Source organism: Plectropomus leopardus, chromosome 3, assembly GCF_026936395.1.
Source record: "Plectropomus leopardus strain MGB_pleo_1.0 chromosome 3, ASM2693639v1, whole genome shotgun sequence".
Taxonomy (NCBI): domain Eukaryota; kingdom Metazoa; phylum Chordata; class Actinopteri; order Perciformes; family Serranidae; genus Plectropomus; species Plectropomus leopardus.
In genome coordinates this window covers 9,208,847-9,231,339 of record NC_142178.1, presented here as the reverse complement: position 1 = coordinate 9,231,339, position 22,493 = coordinate 9,208,847, and the positions used below count along the sequence as shown (strand labels likewise).

The 22,493-nt window shown below is 40.7% G+C and overlaps 1 protein-coding gene across 3 annotated transcripts; it reads left to right on the top strand.

The window, feature by feature from the left end:
• The first annotated feature begins 1,798 nt into the window (after positions 1-1,798).
• keap1b (kelch-like ECH-associated protein 1b) lies at positions 1,799-21,650 on the top strand. Of its 3 annotated transcripts, none has more exons than XM_088075521.1 (7): positions 1,799-1,817; positions 7,790-9,110; positions 11,261-11,506; positions 13,270-13,946; positions 16,223-16,428; positions 17,168-17,344; positions 18,546-21,650. In XM_088075521.1, exons 2-7 carry the CDS (start codon positions 8,805-8,807, stop codon positions 18,809-18,811), a joined length of 1,878 nt encoding a protein of 625 aa, XP_087931647.1. In that variant the 5' UTR covers positions 1,799-1,817; positions 7,790-8,804; the 3' UTR covers positions 18,812-21,650. The 3 variants fall into 3 exon arrangements, with proteins under 3 accessions (XP_087931647.1, XP_042341041.2, XP_087931646.1); XM_042485107.2 differs by lacking the exon at positions 1,799-1,817 and adding an exon at positions 2,278-2,399; XM_088075520.1 differs by lacking the exon at positions 1,799-1,817 and adding an exon at positions 2,372-2,428.
• The last annotated feature ends 843 nt before the right edge of the window (positions 21,651-22,493 follow it).

Genomic DNA, 22,493 nt, shown 5'->3' with positions numbered 1-22,493 from the left:
ACCACCTCTTTTACATAGTTTCAGTTCAGTTTGTTACATGTGTCTTTGTAGTCCTTATGTGTCTCTTTGAAGTAATTTTGTGTCTTTTTGGTTGCCTTGTGTCTCTTTGTAGTAATTTAGTGTCTCTTTGTGGTCGTTTTGCCCCTTTTGGAGTAAATTTGTCTCTCTTGGTGTACCTTGCATCTCTCTGAAATCTTCAGTGTATATTTGTAGTAATTTTGAGTCTCTTCCTGGTCAGTACTGTCACTCAATTGGAGTGATACTTTGCAGATGAAAACCTGGAGGCCCCCTGAGACTTTGGGCCCCTGGGCCTCTGCCTTGCAGACCCATTCAGTAATCCACCCATGACTGTGGGGCGTAGTTCAAGAGATATATTTACCTCATGCATTTAGGAAACGCTGCTTTCGTGGTGAGATTATTATAAATGCCAAAAATTTAAATATTGACAATAAGAAGTTAAGTTCTTAATCTGGTTTGTCATTTTGCAACCACAAGTGCTGCCGCTGCATGTTAGGCCTCTTTTAAATGTAAAACATTATTCACATTGCAAATCCCTCTGACTCTAAACACAAGTGTGATATGACTGTGTGGTTATTATTAGCTTGTGCAAACAGCATATGTGCAGTATGTTATTTAGAAACATATGCTGAGTTTTCACACCTGTTTCAAGAAAAAGATTAGGTGCGAAGCAGCTCTAAGAAGTGGCTTCATGCAAAGCAAAGTCTAGAGGCAAACAGGCAACTTGACAAACTAGATAATTGTTTCTTTTTTGGTTTAACCCTAAGTGACCCAAATACATACTTGTCTTCTATGAAAAGGTACCACATGGCACTGGGATGCCTTTGATATGATTTGTGTGGATGCAGGTGTTCCTCCAGATGTTGGCTGTATCCACCAGCACTGTGCCTGCTGACAGAGGTCAACAAGAATCTTTCCTGGCCCCCACAGCTTCCTTCCTGCTGCTAATGTCATGCAGCAAACAGGACAGGTAGAAGTCATAAGTCATCTGTCGTGATCGCCAAGGACAGTCCTAGACACTGGTTTGTATTACAGATGTACAGATGCATGCTGCACTGTTCCCTGTTCCAGCAGCGCTTTGGGAAAATTCAAAGTAGGAACATGTAAACTTGATAAATTGAGAATATATGCATGAAAGTAAATAACAAAACTGACCTGTGAATGCAGCTGTAACCTCAGATGCATTGGGAGCAGACAGACAGCATGACGCTTGTCTAGGAGTGACCACTTGGTGCCCCAAGGCTAACCCCACCTAATTCCTCTGACTGGAACTACTGTACACAGGGAGTGAGTGCAGAGTCATCTGGGGTCAGCTGGGGAATTGTTGATGAAGGCTGATTCAAGGCTTGTCATATTGTGTCAGGGATTTTTCATGACTTGATGCTTCATCATCAATTTCACTGACCCTGAGGGTGCTGAGATTTAATCTAGGCATGACTTATTTGGCTTAATCAGCTGTGAAGTCTGGCTCAACAAAGCTGAAATATTTTTGTACTATAATAATTATTGGCAGCTCACTTTCACATGATTACAACTTATTTGTATACACGTGATGTGCTTTGAGCCAGCAATTTAAAGTGGGTCGTTTGCTCATGCAGTTTCTCAGCGGGCTTTTGGTGCCACCCTGTGGCTATTCGCCAGAATAGCACATGCTGTATACTGTACTGACCTGAATTACGTATTTTTGCAAGAGAAGGGAAAACTTACTGGTGTGTCAGCACCTGCCTGGAGCATATTTCTGTCAAGCTGCTATGTTCTGCAGGAGCCATTCATAGACATGGAGGACCTTGACAAGGAAGGTGAGCTAGGCATAGAAATGAGGAAGCAGTTTGGTTTATGAGGTAATTAGGGGTCATCATGTCAATTGAGCACCATTCTGTTTTTAATTAACGCCGTTGAACATTAGCATTTTAGCAATTTCCTGTTAAATTTTCGAATTTTAGCATCCTTTAAGGAGGCTAACATAGAATTTGCCTTATGTTTTTTTTTTTTCCTTACTCATCATAACATAATATCGATACCAATACGTAGATGTTTTCAGGCTACTTTCTTCCATATAGTGGATAGATGTGGCCAGAGTAATAACATTTGTATAATTTGTTGCAAATTTGATTGACGTTGAAGCAGTTTTTGGCATCCTGCCTCGCTTTTCCTTCACTCTAAGGACTCCTTCTCAATAAAAGCACCCTCCCTCGGGACGTATTTCACTTACATTACTCGTCAATGGAGGCGGGTCTGGCTCGGTGGAGGCGGGCTCTTATTGTGAAAGCGAGAGGAGGCCGGTACAATGCTTAGTCACGGTGAGTTACAGCTTTCCCCCCCTCCTTCCTATGTGGCGCACAGCTCAGGCAGACCGCGATGGAGGAATTGAGCTAGACTACGTGAGTTTCTTTTATTACAGATTTTAACAGTAAGTGGTGAATTGTGCGAGCTGTAATGGTGGTGTGTCTGAAAGCTAGCTGTAGCAAACGTGTTTCGATAGCGCTTTGTTAGCATTTTTGTGCTCGCGGCTCACAGCCGTTACGCTACTGTCTATTATTAGGAGGCTATTTTGCTGTCAGCTCTGTTTCCGAAACGTTTAACTTGTTATCCGTGGTGTCTCCGGCTGTTTGTCATGACTACATTGCGTTCACGGAAACCCAAACGGAGGTTTTAATCGGTCTTTCTTCACCTGTGTTGCTCTTATTTTCGGTGCATGTCGGCGCTCTGGATGTTTTTTTATCAAAACAAGCGCAGAAATGATCAACGTCGGAGCGGAGGGGAAACGGTGCTTTGTGTGAAAGCTCTTAATGTTGGAGGGATGGCGCGGAAATCTAATTCCAGCTGGGTTTATGTAAGGACTGGCTGCTCTTCTGGGTCATGTTTTGGTACAGCCAGTTCCACTGTTTGCTCGGTGAAGAGTTCAGGATGAGTCATTGAGGAAAGCTCTCTGCCAAAATGACCGATGAAACACGTTGAACACTCGTGCTTGTTTGTAACTCCGACTTTACATGTAACTTTAAAGTTTGAGTCTGTGCAGTCCCTGCTGAATGGCATCTAAGGATTGTAGGCCTGGACTGTGGTTACCAAAATGGGGTGCAGGGTCTCAAAGGGGTCTTTGAAGGTGTCACAGAGAGTCCCCAAGGAGGCTACTGAGAAATTGTCCATTACATTATAGCCTACTTATAATAAATGCATCTATTGCTCATATCTGTCATCCTTCAACACTGTAAGAGAAGGTATGAGGGTGTATGTGTGGATCATAAGTTTCCCCGAACCCTCTGATACATTTATTTCAAGTGTATCAAGTTGAGAGCTGTAACTCGTGGAAACAATTAATCAATAGTTGATTGGCAAAAGGAAATGAACTGGAAACTAAATTAAAAAATCTCCCAAATCATGTTAGATTAAATGATCTCATTTCTTTCCAACTTTTCAATTGTGATGATATGTGCTACTTTTCTGTTTTATGTTAATATTTATTATTGCAAACTGAATATGCTTGGATTTTGGACTGGTGGTCTATCAAGACATTTGAAAATGTCACTGTCGATGGTTTTAAGGAAATTGTGATGGACATTTTTCATCTGGTTGAGGAAGTCATCTGAGCAAGCAAGATGGAGGGCACGCACATCCAAAAAAACTTCTACAGGTGCAGGATTTAAAAAACCAGACAAAGGCAAGAATCTAGCAGAAGATCTGCATACTACACTTAAAAGCTACTAGGGATTTTTTATCGTGCAACGTTTTTATCCAACAGAGATTTTTGTCATGCATTTACACATATTAATGTGTAAATGCATGCAAAAACAATTAAAAATTACTGTGAGCTTTAAATACAGTGTGCGGATCTTATGTTTAATTCCTGCCCAGGGGAAATAATCTGCAGATAAATAGACGATAAACAAAGCTGTCAATAGTTACACCTGTAATTTCTTGGTTTTGAAATGTTGGATGTTATGAACCCAAGCAGCCCAAGGTGAAACCTTCAGACAGATTACTTTGCCTCAAAAAATATGCCCAAATTACAAAGAACGAACATTTATGATCATGTACAGGGGTCAACATTAAGGACTGCCCAAAGGCTGGGCAAGTAAAATGCCATGTCAGGCTAGTAAATCTAGCAACTCAATAGGGCAAATGGGAAGAACAAATGAAACACATTGGTTTGTTGTTGTTTTTCTGTTTTTTAATCTGGAGCTGATGATGGAAGTAGCTAAGGAGTGAGCCATCTGGTTTCCTCCTCATCTCTATTTAGAGTTGTATATGCACAGTACCAGATTGCATTTAACAATCTGTTATTATTTGATTAACTGCTAATAAATAAAACTGTCTAGGGGCAAGTATAACTCACTGGCCCAGTTAGGTAAGTGGAGAAAAAAAACCCAATGTTGAACCCTGATACAAGACAAAAACAATCAAACAAACAAAAAAGCCAAAACAGCAAATCTGCAAATCTGCAAAATCTTTGCTTGGAAAATGATTTGAACAATGAAGTGAAGTGATTATAAAAACAGACCTGTTTTCTGTTGGTTGATGAATCAGCTGGTTGTTCTAGTTCTAATACAATTTTGTTCAACAACAAGTATCTTTTTCCTTTGGGGCAGTTTGGACTAAACTCTGCTGCAGTGCTTGTCTGTTAAACTTAAAAGTGAGAACACCTGCTCGTGTTTTTTAAAGACAATCAGCATTTGAAAGCCTGCTTCACCTACAAAAAGCAACATTTGTTTATCAGTGACTCACTGTGTGTTACGTTGTATACAGGAGGAAAACTGTTCTTCTGGCATGCCTCTGCGGTGAATGGAGAATCCATAAAAGGGGAATGCTCTTAATAAATTGAAGTAAATGTGGATCATATTTAACAACGGCAATACTATAATTAAAACCTCTGTTTACTAACTCGTGTAGTATAATCCAAGTTTTTTGTATCCAGTCGTATGCTCAGAAGTTACCAAACAAATGCATTTTTGCTAAAACATTTTGTTATAACTTCTGCATATGAGAGACGCCCCTTGACCATGAACGAGCACACATATGCAGAGTACAAATGCACGCATGGGTGCATGAGACTGTTTTAAATTGTACAGTTTTTTCTGAATATGCATGTGTTTGGGAAATACTTAGCGTACAGCTGGATAAATGAGACTTGGATTATACTGCAGGAGTTGCGTGAGAGTTTTGTAGTGTAGTTTTGCTGTCGGTAAATGTTGTCCCCATTCACTTTATGAAGAATGTTCGCCTTTTTTTGGAGTCTCTGTTCACCATGGAGGCACGCAAGAAAAACTAGTGACATATCCCTTTAATGTCACACCTGAGAATGCTACTGCAATTATTAAGTGCATGAATGATCAGAGATATGCATCAGGCACATAGACTCAGAGCAAGCCTGTTTGTCAGTGAGCAGTTTCTGTCTGCCTGTTGAGCAACACGTTCTCCTGTAAAACTATTTCACCCAGAAACCTGGGGAGAGAAAAGCACAGCAGTAAGTCAGAACTGCAGTGTGTTTCATATTACTGCTGGCTGACTGCCTTTATGACAAGCTCCTTGATGCTCACTGACGTGCCATCACCATCTGGGGATAAAATAAAAAATATTTTGTGTACGTCATCGTAACTGTATAAAAAGCAGGACACAATAACCTACTTGCAGAATTGGAAACAGCATGTCCTTCAGTGCACTGCGCCCTGTTATCACCACTTTAGGTAATGATTGCTGTGTGCACAATTTATGGGTGCTTTGTTATATAACTCTGAACACTCACAGAGGCATTGTTGCTGAGTAACTCTGACTCCTCAGAGAATCAGAGAACACCAGACAGACGATTAGCCGCTGCTGACTGCTCTTCATATTGTATGTCACTGCTACAGACAGTTCATATTCTGGCAGGAAGTTGGATTGTCAGAAAAGAGAGGAATTATTTTGGCAACATCCCTCTAGGTCATTTTAATGGTGTGTAACAGAGTGAGTGTTCCTCTCCATGGACCAGAGCCTGCATATTCCCAAATGAAGGATTCATTCCCAAGCAAGTCTATATAGCTATTTCCTTTTTGTTTTATCGTCTGCTGCAGTGGGTATCTGGAGAGTTTCTTAAAGTAAAAGCTCTTGATTCTGATTGGAGGATGATATTTTTTTTAGTTGTCACATTCTTGTGTGCGAAATGTTTGTTGTTGTTAGTAAGAATCAGTAGGAGTGTACTTTGATATTATTGGCCGGTGCACAAACTGCTCCCTCTGTTCCAGCCTCCAGCTGGATTGGTCATAGGACAGAGAGAAAACACTCAGTCACGCTGGCCTCCTGAATTCAAGCCTAATTTGAGTCACTCCATCATCATTCAAAAGGGACATTACTCCCTCAGTGTTCCTTATGAGCTCACTTGCATTTATATATTTCACACTATCTGGTATCTTGTACACTACCAATGTACAACTGAAAAGTTGGAGGACTTTTCAGTTGTACAATGCTCATAAATTCAGTCTTAGGTTCATAGGAGAAAGTAACAGGTTTGTTAAGCTGCAGTTGAATCTTCTTATCACAGATACCTGTAACCAAAGATAAAAGGAACTGTTAAAATGAGCTATAATGACCAAGAGTAGCACACTCATCATGAAAAGGAGGAAACCTTGACCCAAGTGAGCTGCTCCAGGAAGAAAACGCCATGGGTGTGAAAGTCATGCTCATAGTCTCTCTCTGCGTAGATAAAACTTTTTCTGCGTCTAAGCTGAAGGAGACATACTGGTGCTGAGCCATTTGTTACATCAGGGTAGCCTTAGAAAGTCTTAAGTACACATTAAATCCACAATACACCCGTAAAAGACTGTAAAAAGTATTCAATTGTCTTGAATTCAGATTGAGACGGGTCTTAAATGATTTTTAGTCGCATCATTACAAGAATTTAAGATGTTGTGTTGAAGAGTGTCGGGGTTGTGCATGTTAACACGTCAGAAGAGCTAGCTCATAGTGAAGTTCACAATTTCAATTTGGTGTTCACAGTCCTCCCCAAAAGAACTAGTTTGCTATCATGTCTTCTTTAAAAAAAAAAAAATCTTGTGATCACGTTTCACTTCCAGGTGTTTGCCAAGACTGATCATATGCTTAAACTCAGTGTGTTGTTGTGGCTGACATTTGGAGTTGTTTGTTTTTTTCAGATCCAGCTGGTGCAATTTGCATAAAAATATGAGATTTTAAGTTACTGATTTGTTCATAAAAGTCCCTCAGATATCCGAAATGATCTGGCTTCAACAGTACCAGTACCAGCATTATATTGCTGGTGTTGTGTCGACATGCTGGGTGCTGTAAAACAAGCATCGTTTTAAGTGTTGTGAGAGTGAATGACAGCCATGGTCAAGTTCATAACCTGTAAAGTAATGTTGAATAGTTCACCAAAAATATGAGCATGGTCATTGGATGTGCTCATATTTTCTCTTTTAGCACGGTCATTCACAAAACTCAAAATTGCATGCAGCGTTTGCCCCTCTATGCATTTAGACCATGCAATGAGTCTGAATTGTTAAACTAACCCATGGATTCTACCAGGCGCAGCTGAGCCACGCTAAGGTGAAACTTTTCATTTAAAGTGGCATTAAAAAGTGTTAAACATATATTATTCATACCCGTAGACACCCTAAGACAACATACCTGTCGGCATTTAGCTGATATATGTTGTGCATTGATGTGTTTACAGATTTAAACAGTGGCAGGATTTATTAACTGTGTGTTATAAATTGTTTTTAAAGGATGTGACCACTGACTATATATACTCACACAGTCACTCTCTCTCCCTCTTTCCTCACAGTTGTCAGCTGAGCCAAAAGCTTCCTGGTAAACACAGCGGATTCCTTAGCTGGGCAACCTCGAGGAAGCCGTCTCCGGAGAAAGCCACCCAACACCTCCCCCATCCCCATTCCCAGGGGCTCCAAGTTACGCTTATGACCCTTTTGGCACTCAAATGTGTTTTTTTTTCTTCCTCCTTTCAGAGTTGACAAGCCCTCTACTGCCTCATCTACAGTATCTGACTCTGCAGCTCTCAGCGCAAGTGTTGCCCTCTGAGGGGAGATTAAATTATTACCTCTTTAAAGTGAAGCAGTAAATCTGATGCTTTTTTTCCACTCTCTGGAGTAATCAATATACAAGACTAACCTGCACCAGTGGTGAATTTAGATTCATGTTCAACTATTTTTAAATCTTAATTTGGGGATATTTGAGGAATTGCTTTTTCTGAGACATTTTATGCAGGTGGCAAAAAAACTCCAGAGACAGGCAGAAAATAGACTGTTTTTTTTTTTTTTTTGTCAGGACCGATTGAGTCTCTGTTCATCCCCCAAGAGAGCAAAGAAAAACAACTCTGTTGACAACACAAACATTTGAGACTTGCACTTGTTCAGTTTGCACTGTCAGAAAAACATTTTGTACACATTGTTTCTCACTCTGCTCTGAAGAGTTAATCCCTCGGACAAAGCCAGAGGAATCCTTATTTTCATTATGTCAGAACTGCAACATGTAAGAGTACACCCAGGTGTGACTGGCAGCTCACATGGAAGTCTCTAGAAATGCCATAATGAGCAGTATGGCTGGACTCAAGTACTGAACAGAGCAAGGAAATCCTCATGTCCATGTAAATTCAACTTGAACGTGAACTCTTCCACACAAACAGAAATCAGCGGTACCCAGGAGAGCCTGGCGCTTTCTGTTAACCCAAGTGTTGGCTCAAACTCTTATTTCACACACGCCTGTGCGCGCTACAACGATGCCTCATAACACTGCCCGCTGTTCTTGAGGAGGAGACCAAAGAGGAGGAGACAGCATAGGACATGACAGAGTGCCTGACAGAATGCAAAGCGCTGGTGACTCCGTCCACGCGCAACGGCCACCGCGTCTTCAGCTACACCCTAGAGAGCCACACGGCGGCCGCCTTCGCCATCATGAACGAGCTGCGTCTGGAGCATCAGCTGTGCGACGTCACGCTGCGTGTGCGCTACAAAGACCTGGAGGCGGTGGACTTCGTGGCTCACAAGGTGGTGTTGGCCTCTTCATCACCGGTCTTCAGGGCCATGTTCACCAACGGCCTGAAGGAGTGCGGTATGGAGCTGGTGCCCATCGAGGGGATCCATCCCAGGGTGAGTCAAGATGTCATCTTTTTGTTAACGGAAATCTTTGCTTAATTTGATTTGACACACCACCCATCTCACAGATATAGAATAATGATCATAAAAAACATTTTTATTTCTTCGCCCCAAATTGTATTTGAGCATTGACTATTATATACAAAACAAGATTTTTGCAGTACCACACAGGAATAGAACCACTGTTCCTCTAGCATAAACCAGTGCTTAAGTTAAGGGTTCAACCTTTGGCAACATCATTTGTGCAACAAAAAGGAGTGGGTTTTGTGGAAAATGTTGTAATTTCAAAGACATTTCAAATCTCACAGCGGTTTGGTGTGTTGAGGTTTCTAATTTCTTTGAATACAGTTTCCCTTTTGTTGCTGATTAAGCCTCCGTCTAATAATCAGAATGGATAAACAGTAATGTGCAGTAATGCACAGACATTACTGCATAGACATTTTTCCTTCTGTTTATTCCATCAATTAACGGATTCATCTGACGGATAATCCGATAAGAAATGATTTGCTTTTTTTGAAGAGCAGTAGTAAATATAAAAAAAGAAAATAAGACAGTTCTCGAGTGTGATAGAGAGAGATTATCACAATATAACACCCTGTCTCCGCTGTAGCAACTTCAAGTTCTGCCTGTGCATACCCCTGTGCCTGGAGGCTTTCATCTCAACTAGCAATCATCTTGAGTCGGGTCTGCTAAGCGGACTGGATACGTTGCCTAGATGTTTTTTGCTGAGATACTGCAGTACTGATGTTCTACTGCGGTAGGTGCAGAGTTTGTTTTAGCTTGAAATGATCCCAAACCTTGGAGACTTTATGTCATTTACTTTGGCCCGATGCAGCTATCAGTCTGACGACGATTAGCCTTTGGGGGCGAGGGCCAGTATTTTTGGTTGACAGTTGTAGCCAGTAGATATGTGAGCCAGTACTTCCCCTTTTATGTGCTGGTCATTTTGTCTAATTTTTATAAGTAAACATGCATACAAATGCAGATCAGTTTTTTTAAACAGATTATAGTCGATCGAAACAAGATTGCATTTCAGCCAATGTGTTCCACCTCTCCGCACAGACTGTTTATCTGTTGTTCCAATGTGATTGGTCAGTATTACTACAAATGGAAACCAGAGCACTTCTTGTCCCGATGTATACAGATTCTGCATTCATATGCAGATATCTGTCTATGGAGATTATCTCTGGCCTGTCTCCTCTCTTTGCCCCTTCCTTGGGCGGATGTGGCTCAGAGGTAGAGCCGGTTGTCCACTAATTGGAAGGTTGGCTGTTACCATCCCCGGCTCCTTCAGTCAACATGTCAAACTATGAGTGTGAGTGCGTGTGAATGGTTACTGAATAGCAGATGGCACCTTGTATGGGTTGTGTGGGATCCTCGGCCACCAGTGTGTGAGTGTGTGTGAGAGTGTGTGAGAGTGTGTGTGTGTGTGTGTGTGTGAGAGTGTGTGTGTGTGTGTGTGTGTGTGTGTGAATGGTGGAATGTGACATGAAACAAACCCTGTACAAGTGCAGACAATTTATTTGCCATTTTCTTGTTTTCTCTCTCTTCCTTCATTTTGCAATTCTGTGCCATCCAATCACGTCACCTGTCCACAGTGTAAGCACACTGCGCGACTGTAATAATCATCCGTGCAAAACACAGTTTACTGTGTGTAGTTAAATAGATTAAGTGAGGCTTTGATGCAAGTAATTTGCAGAGTTTTAGTAATCGAGTTACTCAAGAAATTGTTTCAGCCCAAGATACAAATATGAGAAATAAAATTTTTAAAAAATCACAAAAAATTATCAGTGAATTTCTACACAAAACAATTCACTCAAGGAGTTGACTTATGCACAGGGAAAAGTACAGTTAACAGTGGCTAAGTACACTTAGTTTGACCTCTTGTACTTACCCTGGATGTTTGCAAAACTTAGGCACACAAAAGGACACAGTATCTCACTCTTGTTGGCTTACGTGATGTCAATCTGTCTGCCAAAATGAATAGTAACAGATATAAATAGCATCACAGTCTTATTATTCCTCCTTCTCCTCTGTGCCCTGGTCTGCCCATCCTTCTCCCCCAACTCTATCCCTCTTCACCTGAATCCTTCTCCCTCTTCTCTACCTCAATCTTTCCCCTACTCTGTCTTCTTGTGACTCAGGTTATGGACCGACTGATTGAGTTTGCTTACACAGCCAGCATCTCTGTGGGGGAGAAGTGTGTCATTCACGTGATGAACGGAGCTGTCATGTACCAGATAGACAGCGTGGTCAAGGCCTGCTGCGATTTCCTCGTCCAGCAGCTCGACCCCAGCAACGCCATTGGCATCGCCAACTTTGCTGAGCAGATCGGTTGCACTGAGCTCCACCAGAAGGCCCGTGAATATATCTACATGAATTTCAGCCAGGTAAAGCCTCAGCTGAGTTTGTAATAAAATGCTCATTTGTATCATAAACAGTTTTCGTAAATGTTTTTGTTTTGTTTAAGATAATTTAATTTGTAGCACTTTGGATTTTTGACAGTGTAGAAAAACACAGGAAATGATGGATGTATACATTACAAAGGGACGCAGCCTGGGAGAAATGTTGCTTATGATTATGTAGAGTAATAAATCATATTTTTTTTTTGTACTAAAACGGTGAAATATCAGAAACATGTGCACAGCTTGTGGCTGAAAAAATAACCTTCCCTGCTGATAGTCAGTTTTACACACGAGTTTGTGAGAAAAGTATCTCATGGTGTGGGTAAATGCTGTTTCACTTGTTCCACTGTGGTTTCCGCTGGTTGACTTTTCCGCCTCAGACCTGCTGTGCACTGGCACGTGCCTTTGTGCGATGACTGACAAGAATGCAAGCTATGATTCATGATGCGTAGTGTGTGAATTCACCTCTACAGAATTGAAAACATACTTAAAATTGATCTCTGATAAGTTGATAACAAAACAGGGCAGAGGAAGATGTTTCATGCAACAGATGACAGCATTTCGGTTTTTTATACATTTTGTGCTTCTCTTTACAAAAAAACCCCACAACATCAATTGACTAAATTGGTCTTTCCATCTGCTTTTACAAAAAAATGGAAGGAAATGGAAATATAAAGAGCATTTTTCTAAAACAATTTTTTCTCCACATAAAAGATACAAAAAAAAGTTTGATTACATACATGCTTCTAGAAATTTTATTTAAAATGCACTATGACTGTGATGGCAGGAAGCCAGATTTCCTGAATTTTCTGTCTGTATGCTAGTCTAAATAAGCCTTATTATGTTACAATATTGTTGTCCCAAATTATCTTGACTTTTGACCAAGGTATTACACAAGGGCACAAGTCTGGATTTGTTTAAACCAGGAATCGGAAACCTTGAGCACGTGTGCCAACATTGGGACACTGTAGCTTAACTAATGGCACACTGCTTATAAGTATGCAAGGTAGTCTTTCTTGAAAATGTTTAAGTGCTGGGTTTCCTACAATTTTATTCATCTGTGGCGACCCACCATGGAAATATCTTCCAGCACTTATTAATTTTCTGTTTTTGGAGCTGGAGTGCTTATTAGGAGCACTGTTGGAGTATATATAGCCTATGGTTTGGTGATACATCATACGCACACTCTGGGCACAGGCAGAGCAGGCAAAGGGCCAGGCGCAGCGAAAGTGAAACTTACACGTTCATTGTTCTGGATTTAAATATTTGCTTTTACTCGCCTCTGCAGCAGCTGCTCTGCTAATGCATCTATCTGATCTGATTAGCTCTGATTGAACTCATGAAGATTTTTGCTAGCACTGCAAAAAATGTCAAAATTTAGAAAGGAGACCCAGAAAACAAAAGATGAGGACATAGCCAAAGTTTTAATGGAGTATTTTGAGGAGCGAGGCATAGACATTATATTGTTATCGCACACTGATGAACAATACAATTTAAAAATAGCACTTCATATCAAAAACGTTGCTGACCCCCTGGTTTAAACCATCCTCAGTCACTGTTTACTTACAGTTGTCGGAAAAACTGATGATGAAAATAATCCTTAGTTGCACCACTGAATTGTAATCTGCTTCTTCAACCAGGTTCTCATGATTTTGTAAAGATTTTGTAAATAAATATCTGTATTTACTTGATCAGAGCGCTTGCATTATTCAGTTATTCAAAGTTTGTATCCTTACTTGTGCCCCTAGGTGGCGACTCAGGAGGAGTTCTTCAACTTGTCCCACTGCCAGCTGGTCACCCTCATCAGCCGCGATGAGCTCAACGTGCGCTGTGAGTCCGAAGTCTTCCAGGCGTGCGTGGCCTGGGTGCGCTACGACCGGGAGAACCGGCGACCGTACGTCCAGGCGTTGCTCCAGGCTGTGCGCTGCCATTCCCTCACCCCCAACTTCCTGCAGGCCCAGCTCCAGTCTCTGGACTGGGACCCCCAGTGTAAAGACTACCTGGCGCAGATCTTCCAGGACCTCACCCTCCACAAACCCACCAAAGTCATTTCTTGCCGAACACCTAAGGTGCCGCAGCTCATCTACACAGCGGGGGGTTATTTCCGTCAGTCTCTCAGCTACCTGGAGGCATATAATCCCTGTTCAGGAGCCTGGCTGCGGCTGGCTGACCTGCAGGTTCCTCGCAGCGGCCTGGCAGCTTGTGTGATCAGTGGGCTTTTCTATGCTGTTGGTGGAAGAAACAACGCGCCTGATGGCAACATGGACTCAAATGCATTGGACTGCTATAACCCCATGAACAACTGCTGGCTGCCGTGTGCACCGATGAGCGTACCTAGGAACCGGATTGGAGTTGGTGTCATCGATGGCATGATATATGCAGTCGGAGGATCACATGGCTGCATTCATCACAACAGTGTAGAAAGGTAAGTTTTCCTGTTTGTCTGTGTATTTTAATGGTGTTATTATTTGTATTTGTAAATTATTTTCAAAGGGGTTTGTTGATTGAGCGAACATATCATCTGTCAGTGATAGGCTGAGTACATTGCTGTTTTGTTTTTTTTTAATGATTTTTCCCATTTTATTTTGCAATCATCTTGACAGTAAAGACTTAAGTGCTGCTATTCCTCCTCATATTTATTCCCCATTGGCACCCTGTAGCCATATTTATTCTTGAAGAGATGGGCACTAAATAAGAACATCCCAGAGTCGAGGGGTATCTGACCTTTTTTTTTAATTGGGGCCAGATTAGATGGTGTAAAAAATTCTTGGGGACCCTCTGCTTCTTGCATCAAATGGGTTATTTAAAAGAAAGTAATCCCATACAAATCAAACAAATGCAACTGTTTTATCGTTCAGTAAAAAAGTAATCAACTTTCCACCGCTTCTAAAAGTGGCGGTCCTCGTGGTCGACTTTATACCTCTTTGCTGTGGCCATGTCTGCTACTGAGCAGGAAATGTCTGCTATTAGGTTACCTTTCCATTTGCTTTTTTACCATCTATATATAAAAACACATTAATACTGCCTGCGTAGCTGCTACTTTTTGCATATCCACAAACTGTATGACAGCCCTGTCATTGACAGGTGCTTGAGATCATTTGACTGCCAGTATATCTGTGCTTCTGTGCTTCGACTTATTGCATTGATTCAGCAATAAATAATCAAAAAGATATTTGGCCAAAGTCAAGCAGATGACATTTCTAAATCATGCATAGTGCTTGGGTCTATTTCCTGTATTTAGTCATTGAGTACCCAATAGCAGGAATCAGGTAACTTCCTGGAACATTATTCCACTTCCTGTAATATATTTCTAGTTCACAAAAAAAGCTTCAATGAGGAAGCTTTAAACACATTTCTGTGTTAGAAAACTAAACATTCAATGATGTAACAGCTAAAAATGGAATAGCAAAGTTTCTCACCCACAGACGGTGTTCCGCTCTGTGGCCGTCATGTCTTAATATATACTCAAAAGAAAACCGTGAGTTAACAACCTTCACACAGTTTATGATTCACAATTGGAAAATTGCATTTGTGTTTGTTCAGCTTCTTCCTGACAGCTGGGCTGTACAGTGAGCCAGCAACAACATAAATTTTAATGAGCAATAAAAGGCTGGAGAATGTTTAGCACCGAGCCCACCAACAAGTGCGCAACGCGTTTCTCCTGCTGTGTAAGCATGACTCACAGCCAGACAAGAACCTGTGACACAATCCTCAGACTGATAACTTATCTATAATACAGTCAATTATAGTCTCTATTCACAGTTGAAGATTTACCCAAACTAACTGTGATGCAGACAGAGAGAAATGTCAAATAAAAAATATTAACCAGACACACCACATTGACTGTGAATGGGTAACATGCCTAACCTGTCTGGATGCCCATGCGATGACTCAGCAGAAAGATGTGACTTATCAGTGCAGTGGAATCACAGACGACAGATGCTGCAAATTCATCTGTGCATCAAAGGCCCTGTTTACACCTGGTGTTTATTAGTACAGGTGTGAATGCACCCAGTGTGTCCTCAGTTTGTCTTGGACTACATCCAGAGGTTGTCTGGGCTGCGTATAGCCACATTCTTTCAGCAGTGTGTAAGCCTGATGTATCGTACTCAGCAGGCGTCCTTGATTATACAGCACGACTCCACCCCGGCTGATAAGTCAACTTTCTTTTGCTACCATTATACAGGTTTGGTACGGAACTGAAGGCCGTCCCCAGAGCAGCTGTCCTCTCAGCCGACTGGTCAGTTCAGTGTCTGCCTGGTTAGCACGAGCTAACACAGCAGCTGTTGAACAGACCCAAAACGGCTGTAGTGTGTGATTACACCTGTTATTGACGCTTCCGGGTGGGGACTCTGGAGGTGGAGGGACCGCAGGGTGGGGTTGCTTGTCTCATGATAAACACAAAAACTGGGAGGCCAGGCAGGGTTGTTGTATTGGTGTTGTACTAGCGGCTCCTAGATGCTAGTGCAGAGAGGGATGAAACTGGGGACAGTGTGACCATGTGTTACACCCCCCCTCTGTGAAATTCATCGATTGGGGCACCATTGGGACACCATGTTTCTGTCTGCAGCCTTGATCGGGCCGGCAGTAACACATATTAGCAGCAAATACGGAATTTGGTGTTCAAAATGGGGAAATGCATCCCAGAAAGATAGATAATAAGAATTAAACAAATCAATATGTGTTGTTCCTGGTCTGCAGGTATGATCCAGAAAGGGACCAGTGGCAGCTGGTAGCTCCCATGTTGACACGGCGTATCGGTGTGGGTGTTGCGGTCATCAACCGGCTGCTTTATGCTGTGGGAGGGTTCGACGGGGCCAACCGACTCAGCTCCTGTGAGTGCTACAACCCTGAGAGGGACGAGTGGAAGACTATGGCCCCCATGAACACTGTGCGCTCCGGAGCTGGTGAGCAAAAGATACAACACTGTTTTATGACAAAGAAATTAGTCATGCCATTTTAAATTTTTTTTGTTCAAGTTGCAATCCATGTTTTTACTTTCACTTTTTTTTTCATTTGCTTCAAAAGAAGCTGATTTGTGCTATTGAGTTCACAAAAGGATTTAAACTAGAGAGGAAGGGAGCCCTGGTAGATGAGTGCATTTAAATGACAAGTCTTAACCTATGTCAGTGGTTTGATTCCAACTGGAAAACTTTGTTGTACTATATCTAATATGTCTCAAAACCAGCTAGGAAGAAAATAAATTATACTCACCCTACTATTCCTACCTTATCAAATAAAATTAATCTGTTAAGAGAGTCGCAGTTAATCAATTATTAGCAATTCTATTGGAAAAAAAACATCCTGCCCTTAAGCATGTAGGCAATATACACAAGAATGAGTCCTCATGCATTCTTCATTACATGTGTGAGTTAGTGTTATGATATTTAAGTAACTAAGATTGACAGTGTCAGCATGTTGATGATGGACATTATTGTATCAAAACACTGTTTTGGGAAATAATAGCAACCATAACAACAATACTGATAAAGTGGAAGTTAGACTTCCTGTGTCTGTGTAAATAACTACTGCATCAGTATAAGTTTAAACCTCTGTCAATGACATCACCTCACCTGGAGTGAACTTGTCCACATCAAGTTCAGATAATATGACAGTTGAATAAAATAACCATCAACCTTTTTTCAGGTGTGTGCTCTCTGGGGAATCAAATCTTTGTGATGGGCGGCTACGATGGCACCAACCAGCTGAACACGGTGGAGCGCTATGACGTGGAAACTGATACATGGAGCTTTGCTGCCTCCATGAGGCATCGGCGCAGTGCTCTGGGAGTCACTGCATTACATGGACGCATCTACGTACTGGGTGAGTAATGATCAAACTATTTAAAGAAAAAGCACCAAACTAGAGTGATAAATAAATAACACTTTTACTGTCAAACCTATTTTATATTATTTAGGGCCACTTAAAAATGGTGCCTTTTAGTCTGTGACCACATTTTCTTGGCATTTTGGGGTGGTGGCCAACTAACTTATGTAAAGTTGTTCATAATATTGGGGATATTTTTATTCTGTTTTTAGTGCAATTTTGTGAAGATGAAGATGTGCTCATGAAACAAGAGGGTTTGTTTCTTTGAGTCTGTTGTTTTCAGGTTGCACTAAACTTTACATGGTCAAACTGAAAAGATGATTTACACATTTTATTTAAAAATAAAACAAGCATACAAAAAAAAACAAGGATTAAGCTGGAATTTTTCTGCTTTCATAGTTTGTCAGTCGAACACGACACAGATACTAAATATCATGAGTACAACTGCAAAATAAGCTGTTTGAAGTGTTTTGCGTCTCCAGAGGGAGTTGATAAATTGCCTCAAGTGATGTCACTTGAGGTCTGAAGACTTAATGTTCAAACACATAAATAATCTGTTGGTATGAAGTTTGAAAGAAATGAGTGTGCCATAACTCTGAAACCTGCTTCTCATTTATGCTTGAGGCTAACAGCTCAAGGCAGCATTGGGTGCGACTAGCATAACACATCTAAATCTCTGTAATTAAATTGCATTGTGGGAAAAGTAGGCAGCACCATAGTCACCATAGAAGAATTGGCTAGTTATTAGTCGGGTAATAGTTAATAGCTAGTTGTTAGTTAGATAGATAGTTAGATGGTTAGATAGTTAGATAGCTATAGTTAAAAACATGTCATTTTTATTTGCAAAAGCTGGTTAATCTCACAGTTGAAGTGAAACGTTTCACATGTGAAATGAACTTTTCACATGTTGAGGTTTGCATTTACATGTTAAGTGAAACGCGTTCTCTTACGTTAATTCTGAGATGAAACTGTCATTTCCAAAAGTAACTTTGCTTTGTAAAATCACATCACTTGCTTTTTTGTAGTTGGGGTTGTTGGGAGGGAAAAAAAGAATATTCTGGTTTTGCTGCATCATTTTTGATCTTTTCTTCTTTTTTGTAAATTTAACTTTCCATCACGAGTCTGACAATGTTAAAGGCTGAGTACGCTCTTCTTCAGACTAAACTACATTTATAGGAGGAAATTTCAATGTTTACAGGAGGTTACGATGGCAACACTTTCCTGGACAGCGTGGAGTGTTATGACCCTGAGAAGGACACCTGGTCAGAGGTGACACACATGACGTCAGGGCGGAGTGGCGTGGGTGTGGCCGTTACCATGGAGCCATGCCAGAAAGAACTACCACAGTGTCAGAAGTCTGAGCGGGAGAGCGGTGCTGCCTCACCGGCCTATCAGTCTGCCAACTCTGGTTTTAGCTCTCACCACAATCAGCGGCACGGTGGGCCCTTTGGCAAAGGCGCTTGACCACACACACACACACACACACACACACACACACACACACACACACACACACACACACACACACAAACACACACACACACACACACACACACACGCACACGCACAGAGAGAGAAGAACCCCGAAACTCCACTCTGTCTTCCCAAATCAAAAGAAAGACCCTCACAGATGATTCGAGACAGAGGTGAGCTCAAACACCACGTGCTGCCTCACTGGTTCTAGAGATCATACTTGATGTGAAAGGAAAAAAAAAAAGTAACACTTTATTTTCAAAGTGCAGTGTTGATGGTCATCTATAAGATGACAAAAAATAAATAAAGAAATTTGAGTGTCCGCATTGGATTATTCAAATCAAGTATGAACCCAGATCCTACAGTCCACTTTTCTAGACCTAAAAGTTGATTCATTTCTTTGTGGTTAATTGTGTTCCGCCAAATCTGAGAGACCTCAGTCCGTCTGTGTTTTTAGATCTGGTATTTGAAGTACTCAGTCGGACCATCATCTCCCAGGTTTGAGCCACGGGAGGAAAGGGCTGCATACTAAAAAGGGTAATTTCCTGGCTCAAAGAGTCATCAGGGGCTCTTTAAGTGAGAGGAGAGAAAAAGTAACATTTCAAATGATCCCATCATATAAAGAAAAAGACAAAAAAAAAAAGTAGCATTTGTCAGCATAGGCAGTAGAGTTCAAAGTGCCATTAAGATGCCTGTGGGCATTAACTGTCATCAGTATATTCACTCGAGGTGCTTTGTTGGAAAGGCACAGTCACTGTGCGGTGTGTAGAAATAGTGAAGTTAACCCAGACAGCCATGAGATGAAGCGTACACATGCGATTGGGCCTCATGCAAGAACACTTCCTGGATCCTGAACCTCTCTTTACATTTCTCTGTGCATGTTCCAGTTCACTTGAACTGCAGACACTTGTATTATATATCAGCTCCATGAATGCCACATGTTCACGAGGTGGTGCACATATGTGAGACTCCATCATCAGCATAATCAACTCACACGAGATTTCTTTACGAGGCTACTCGCCTTCTTCATGGGCAAGTTTTATTCAAAAAACCTCCCCCGGGGATAACACAATAAATTGCACAATTTCGAGTTTCAAGCCTTTAATGTTAAAAATCAGATACATTCACAAATTTAGCAATGTGGACCTGGCAAAAAAACACAGACACACAGAAATAAGGAGTTGTTTGATATGGATTCAAACTCTAAAAACAAAAAGTTAACTAAAATGTGGCAGTCAGGGGAGCATGGCACTGGGAAAGGGCTGTTTTAATGCACAGTTTGTATTTTTTCTTAGGAAAAGTAACGCACCAGATTTTGCTTCGTCATTATGTCTCTTCTCCTAAACCTAAGAACAATTATTTTACTTGCACCTAACTTCCTTAATTTTATGTTAGGTACATAACTTTATGCTAAATAAATTACGTATTTAGCATAAAGTTATTATTTGTGGAGTGCTAATGCGCAGGATATATAAACTATTGTGTGCACATTTTCGGAAGATATTATACAGACTTTTTATTAGGAATCCGTTTCTCAGGGAGCTGGATGAGAGTACGTTCCATTAAACAGAATGCAATGTTACACTTTTGGGTGTTAAAACGAGGGTTCTCACCTGAACAGTAACCTGTTGAAAGATCCTGACACAGCTGTCGGAGTCTTTTGCAAGCAACTGCTGAACTGTACAAATTGTCATTGCAAACTATGGCAGTAAAAACATTTTAAAAAAGCCCAACTTTAAAGAAAATCTTAGTGAATTGACAAACCATGATGGAAATCACACTGATACTGTGATACTTTTGTTTGGCTATTTTTTGCAAGTCCATATTATTTCAGTGTATCTGTATATGACTCAAACAACAGGCTTGGACCACCACTGATTTCTGCTTATATCCAAGAAAACGAATGATCGCCATTAATTCTCTTAAATCAGTCATGGTTCAATTTAAGATGGGATCTGTTTCTTGCATGAGGCCCAAAGTCTCAAATTCAAGTGCTGGTACAAGAGAAGCAGGGCTTTAAAATAACTGCTTTGTAACAAATGTGTTTTTTCACTAATAGCCACTGGTAGTTTCAGAAAATGTGAAATTTTTTGGGAAAGATGTTGACAAATGATTGAGTGTTGCTTCTTGTCAGAGAGTCTGGTCCAGTATAATTGGTGTGCCAAGAGAATGAAGAAAACAAGTTTCGATTGTGTTTAGAGGAAACAGAATACTGTAGCATTTAAAAACTTGGATTCAGCATCTCACTGAATGTGTTTTTATAAAAAACACTAATTACTGACACAAAAGAGAACCTCCCTCTACAGTTAACTTTTTGGTTTTCACCTCCGCCAGACCTCAGAAACAGAACAGTGACCATGTTTGTTCATTAGTGTCCAGATATTGTACGCTAATGACAACAACTTGCATAAAGAAGTGTATTTGTAACAGCAATTTAAGCTACAAAGGTTTTTAAGTCATGTTTTGTACATTGATATTCTAAGAAGTCTTGTACAGAATTTCAGAGCTCCGTTTTTTTATTTATTTGTTCGGGATCCTTTTGGTTTTCTTGTTCCTCTGAACTGACATCAGCTTTGTACTGAATTGGACTCTGGTGTTGTGTTTTTTGAATAACTAGCATGCATTGTAACTAAGTAGAAATGCCTGTTCATGCTAATTTTGGATGTTTGTAAAGAAAAAAATGCTTCACTTCAAAAGGGACTTTTTTTTCCTGTCCGTCGGTAGTTGGAATGGATATTAGAATATTTAAGGTCTGCTTTGTACATTTTTTTTTCAAGCAAAAAATACCCTGTACAAATAACATTGTAAAGTAAAATATATGTTTATTGTACTGCTGTAGTCATGAAATTATTTGGTAGTTCTGATTTGTAGACATGTAGACACTATATTATTTTTTTTTGTCGATGTGACACAACTACCTAATGTTTATCAAAAAAATTGGGTCCTAATTTATATATTGTACAGGTTTTCAGAGCAGTAGGTGCCACCAGAGGGCGCCACAGCTCTTTCATAGCTGTTCACTATTGTCAGGTCATGTACATATATCTGACATGGCCGAAGTCTTACAATTGAGGTTTCACTGTAGATGTCAGAGGTCTTTTTTGGTATTTATTTGTTTTGGGTTTTTTTTGGTGAGTCTCAATCTGTTGTAAATGATCCATTAATCGACCACCCCTGATTATTGCCAACATATCTCATTTCCTTGCCAAACCTGGCAGGTGGACAAGATAAACTATTATTATATTATCCAAGAGGAAAACTTCCCTGATTATGTGGGCTTACCAGAGGCTCAAGACATAATCTTGTCAAACATAAAAAGACCACAGCAACCCTCAACAAAGGAAGGGCTTTATTAAAAAAAATGTAGTAATTGTGCCCTAGAGGGGAAAACATCCTTCAATATATTTTCAGATGAAAGCTTTAAATTGAATATCTTACACAAGTCAAATAATATCATGAAACTACATCCATCAATTCAATGGAGACACCAACAATTAAAGGACAACCTAACCATTACATCCAGCTCACCTCTAACACACCTACTTTACACGAGATAAGTAAAAAAATGCTGTGGCCTGCTTTAATGTTACAGTATCAAAATCATGTCTATTTCTGATATGTCTCTATGATATCTGATCACTGTTTCTTCACTTAGGTCTTATTTTGTGAGGGG

Excerpts from the sequence above, each read along its gene's own strand:
- keap1b (XM_088075521.1), top strand. The coding sequence starts at position 8,805 with ATGACAGAGTGCCTGACAGAATGCAAAGCGCTGGTGACTCCGTCCACG. Across the intron at positions 9,111-11,260 it reads TCGAGGGGATCCATCCCAGG|GTTATGGACCGACTGATTGA; the intron begins GTGAGTCAAGAT and ends CTTGTGACTCAG. Across the intron at positions 16,429-17,167 it reads CACTGTGCGCTCCGGAGCTG|GTGTGTGCTCTCTGGGGAAT; the intron begins GTGAGCAAAAGA and ends ACCTTTTTTCAG.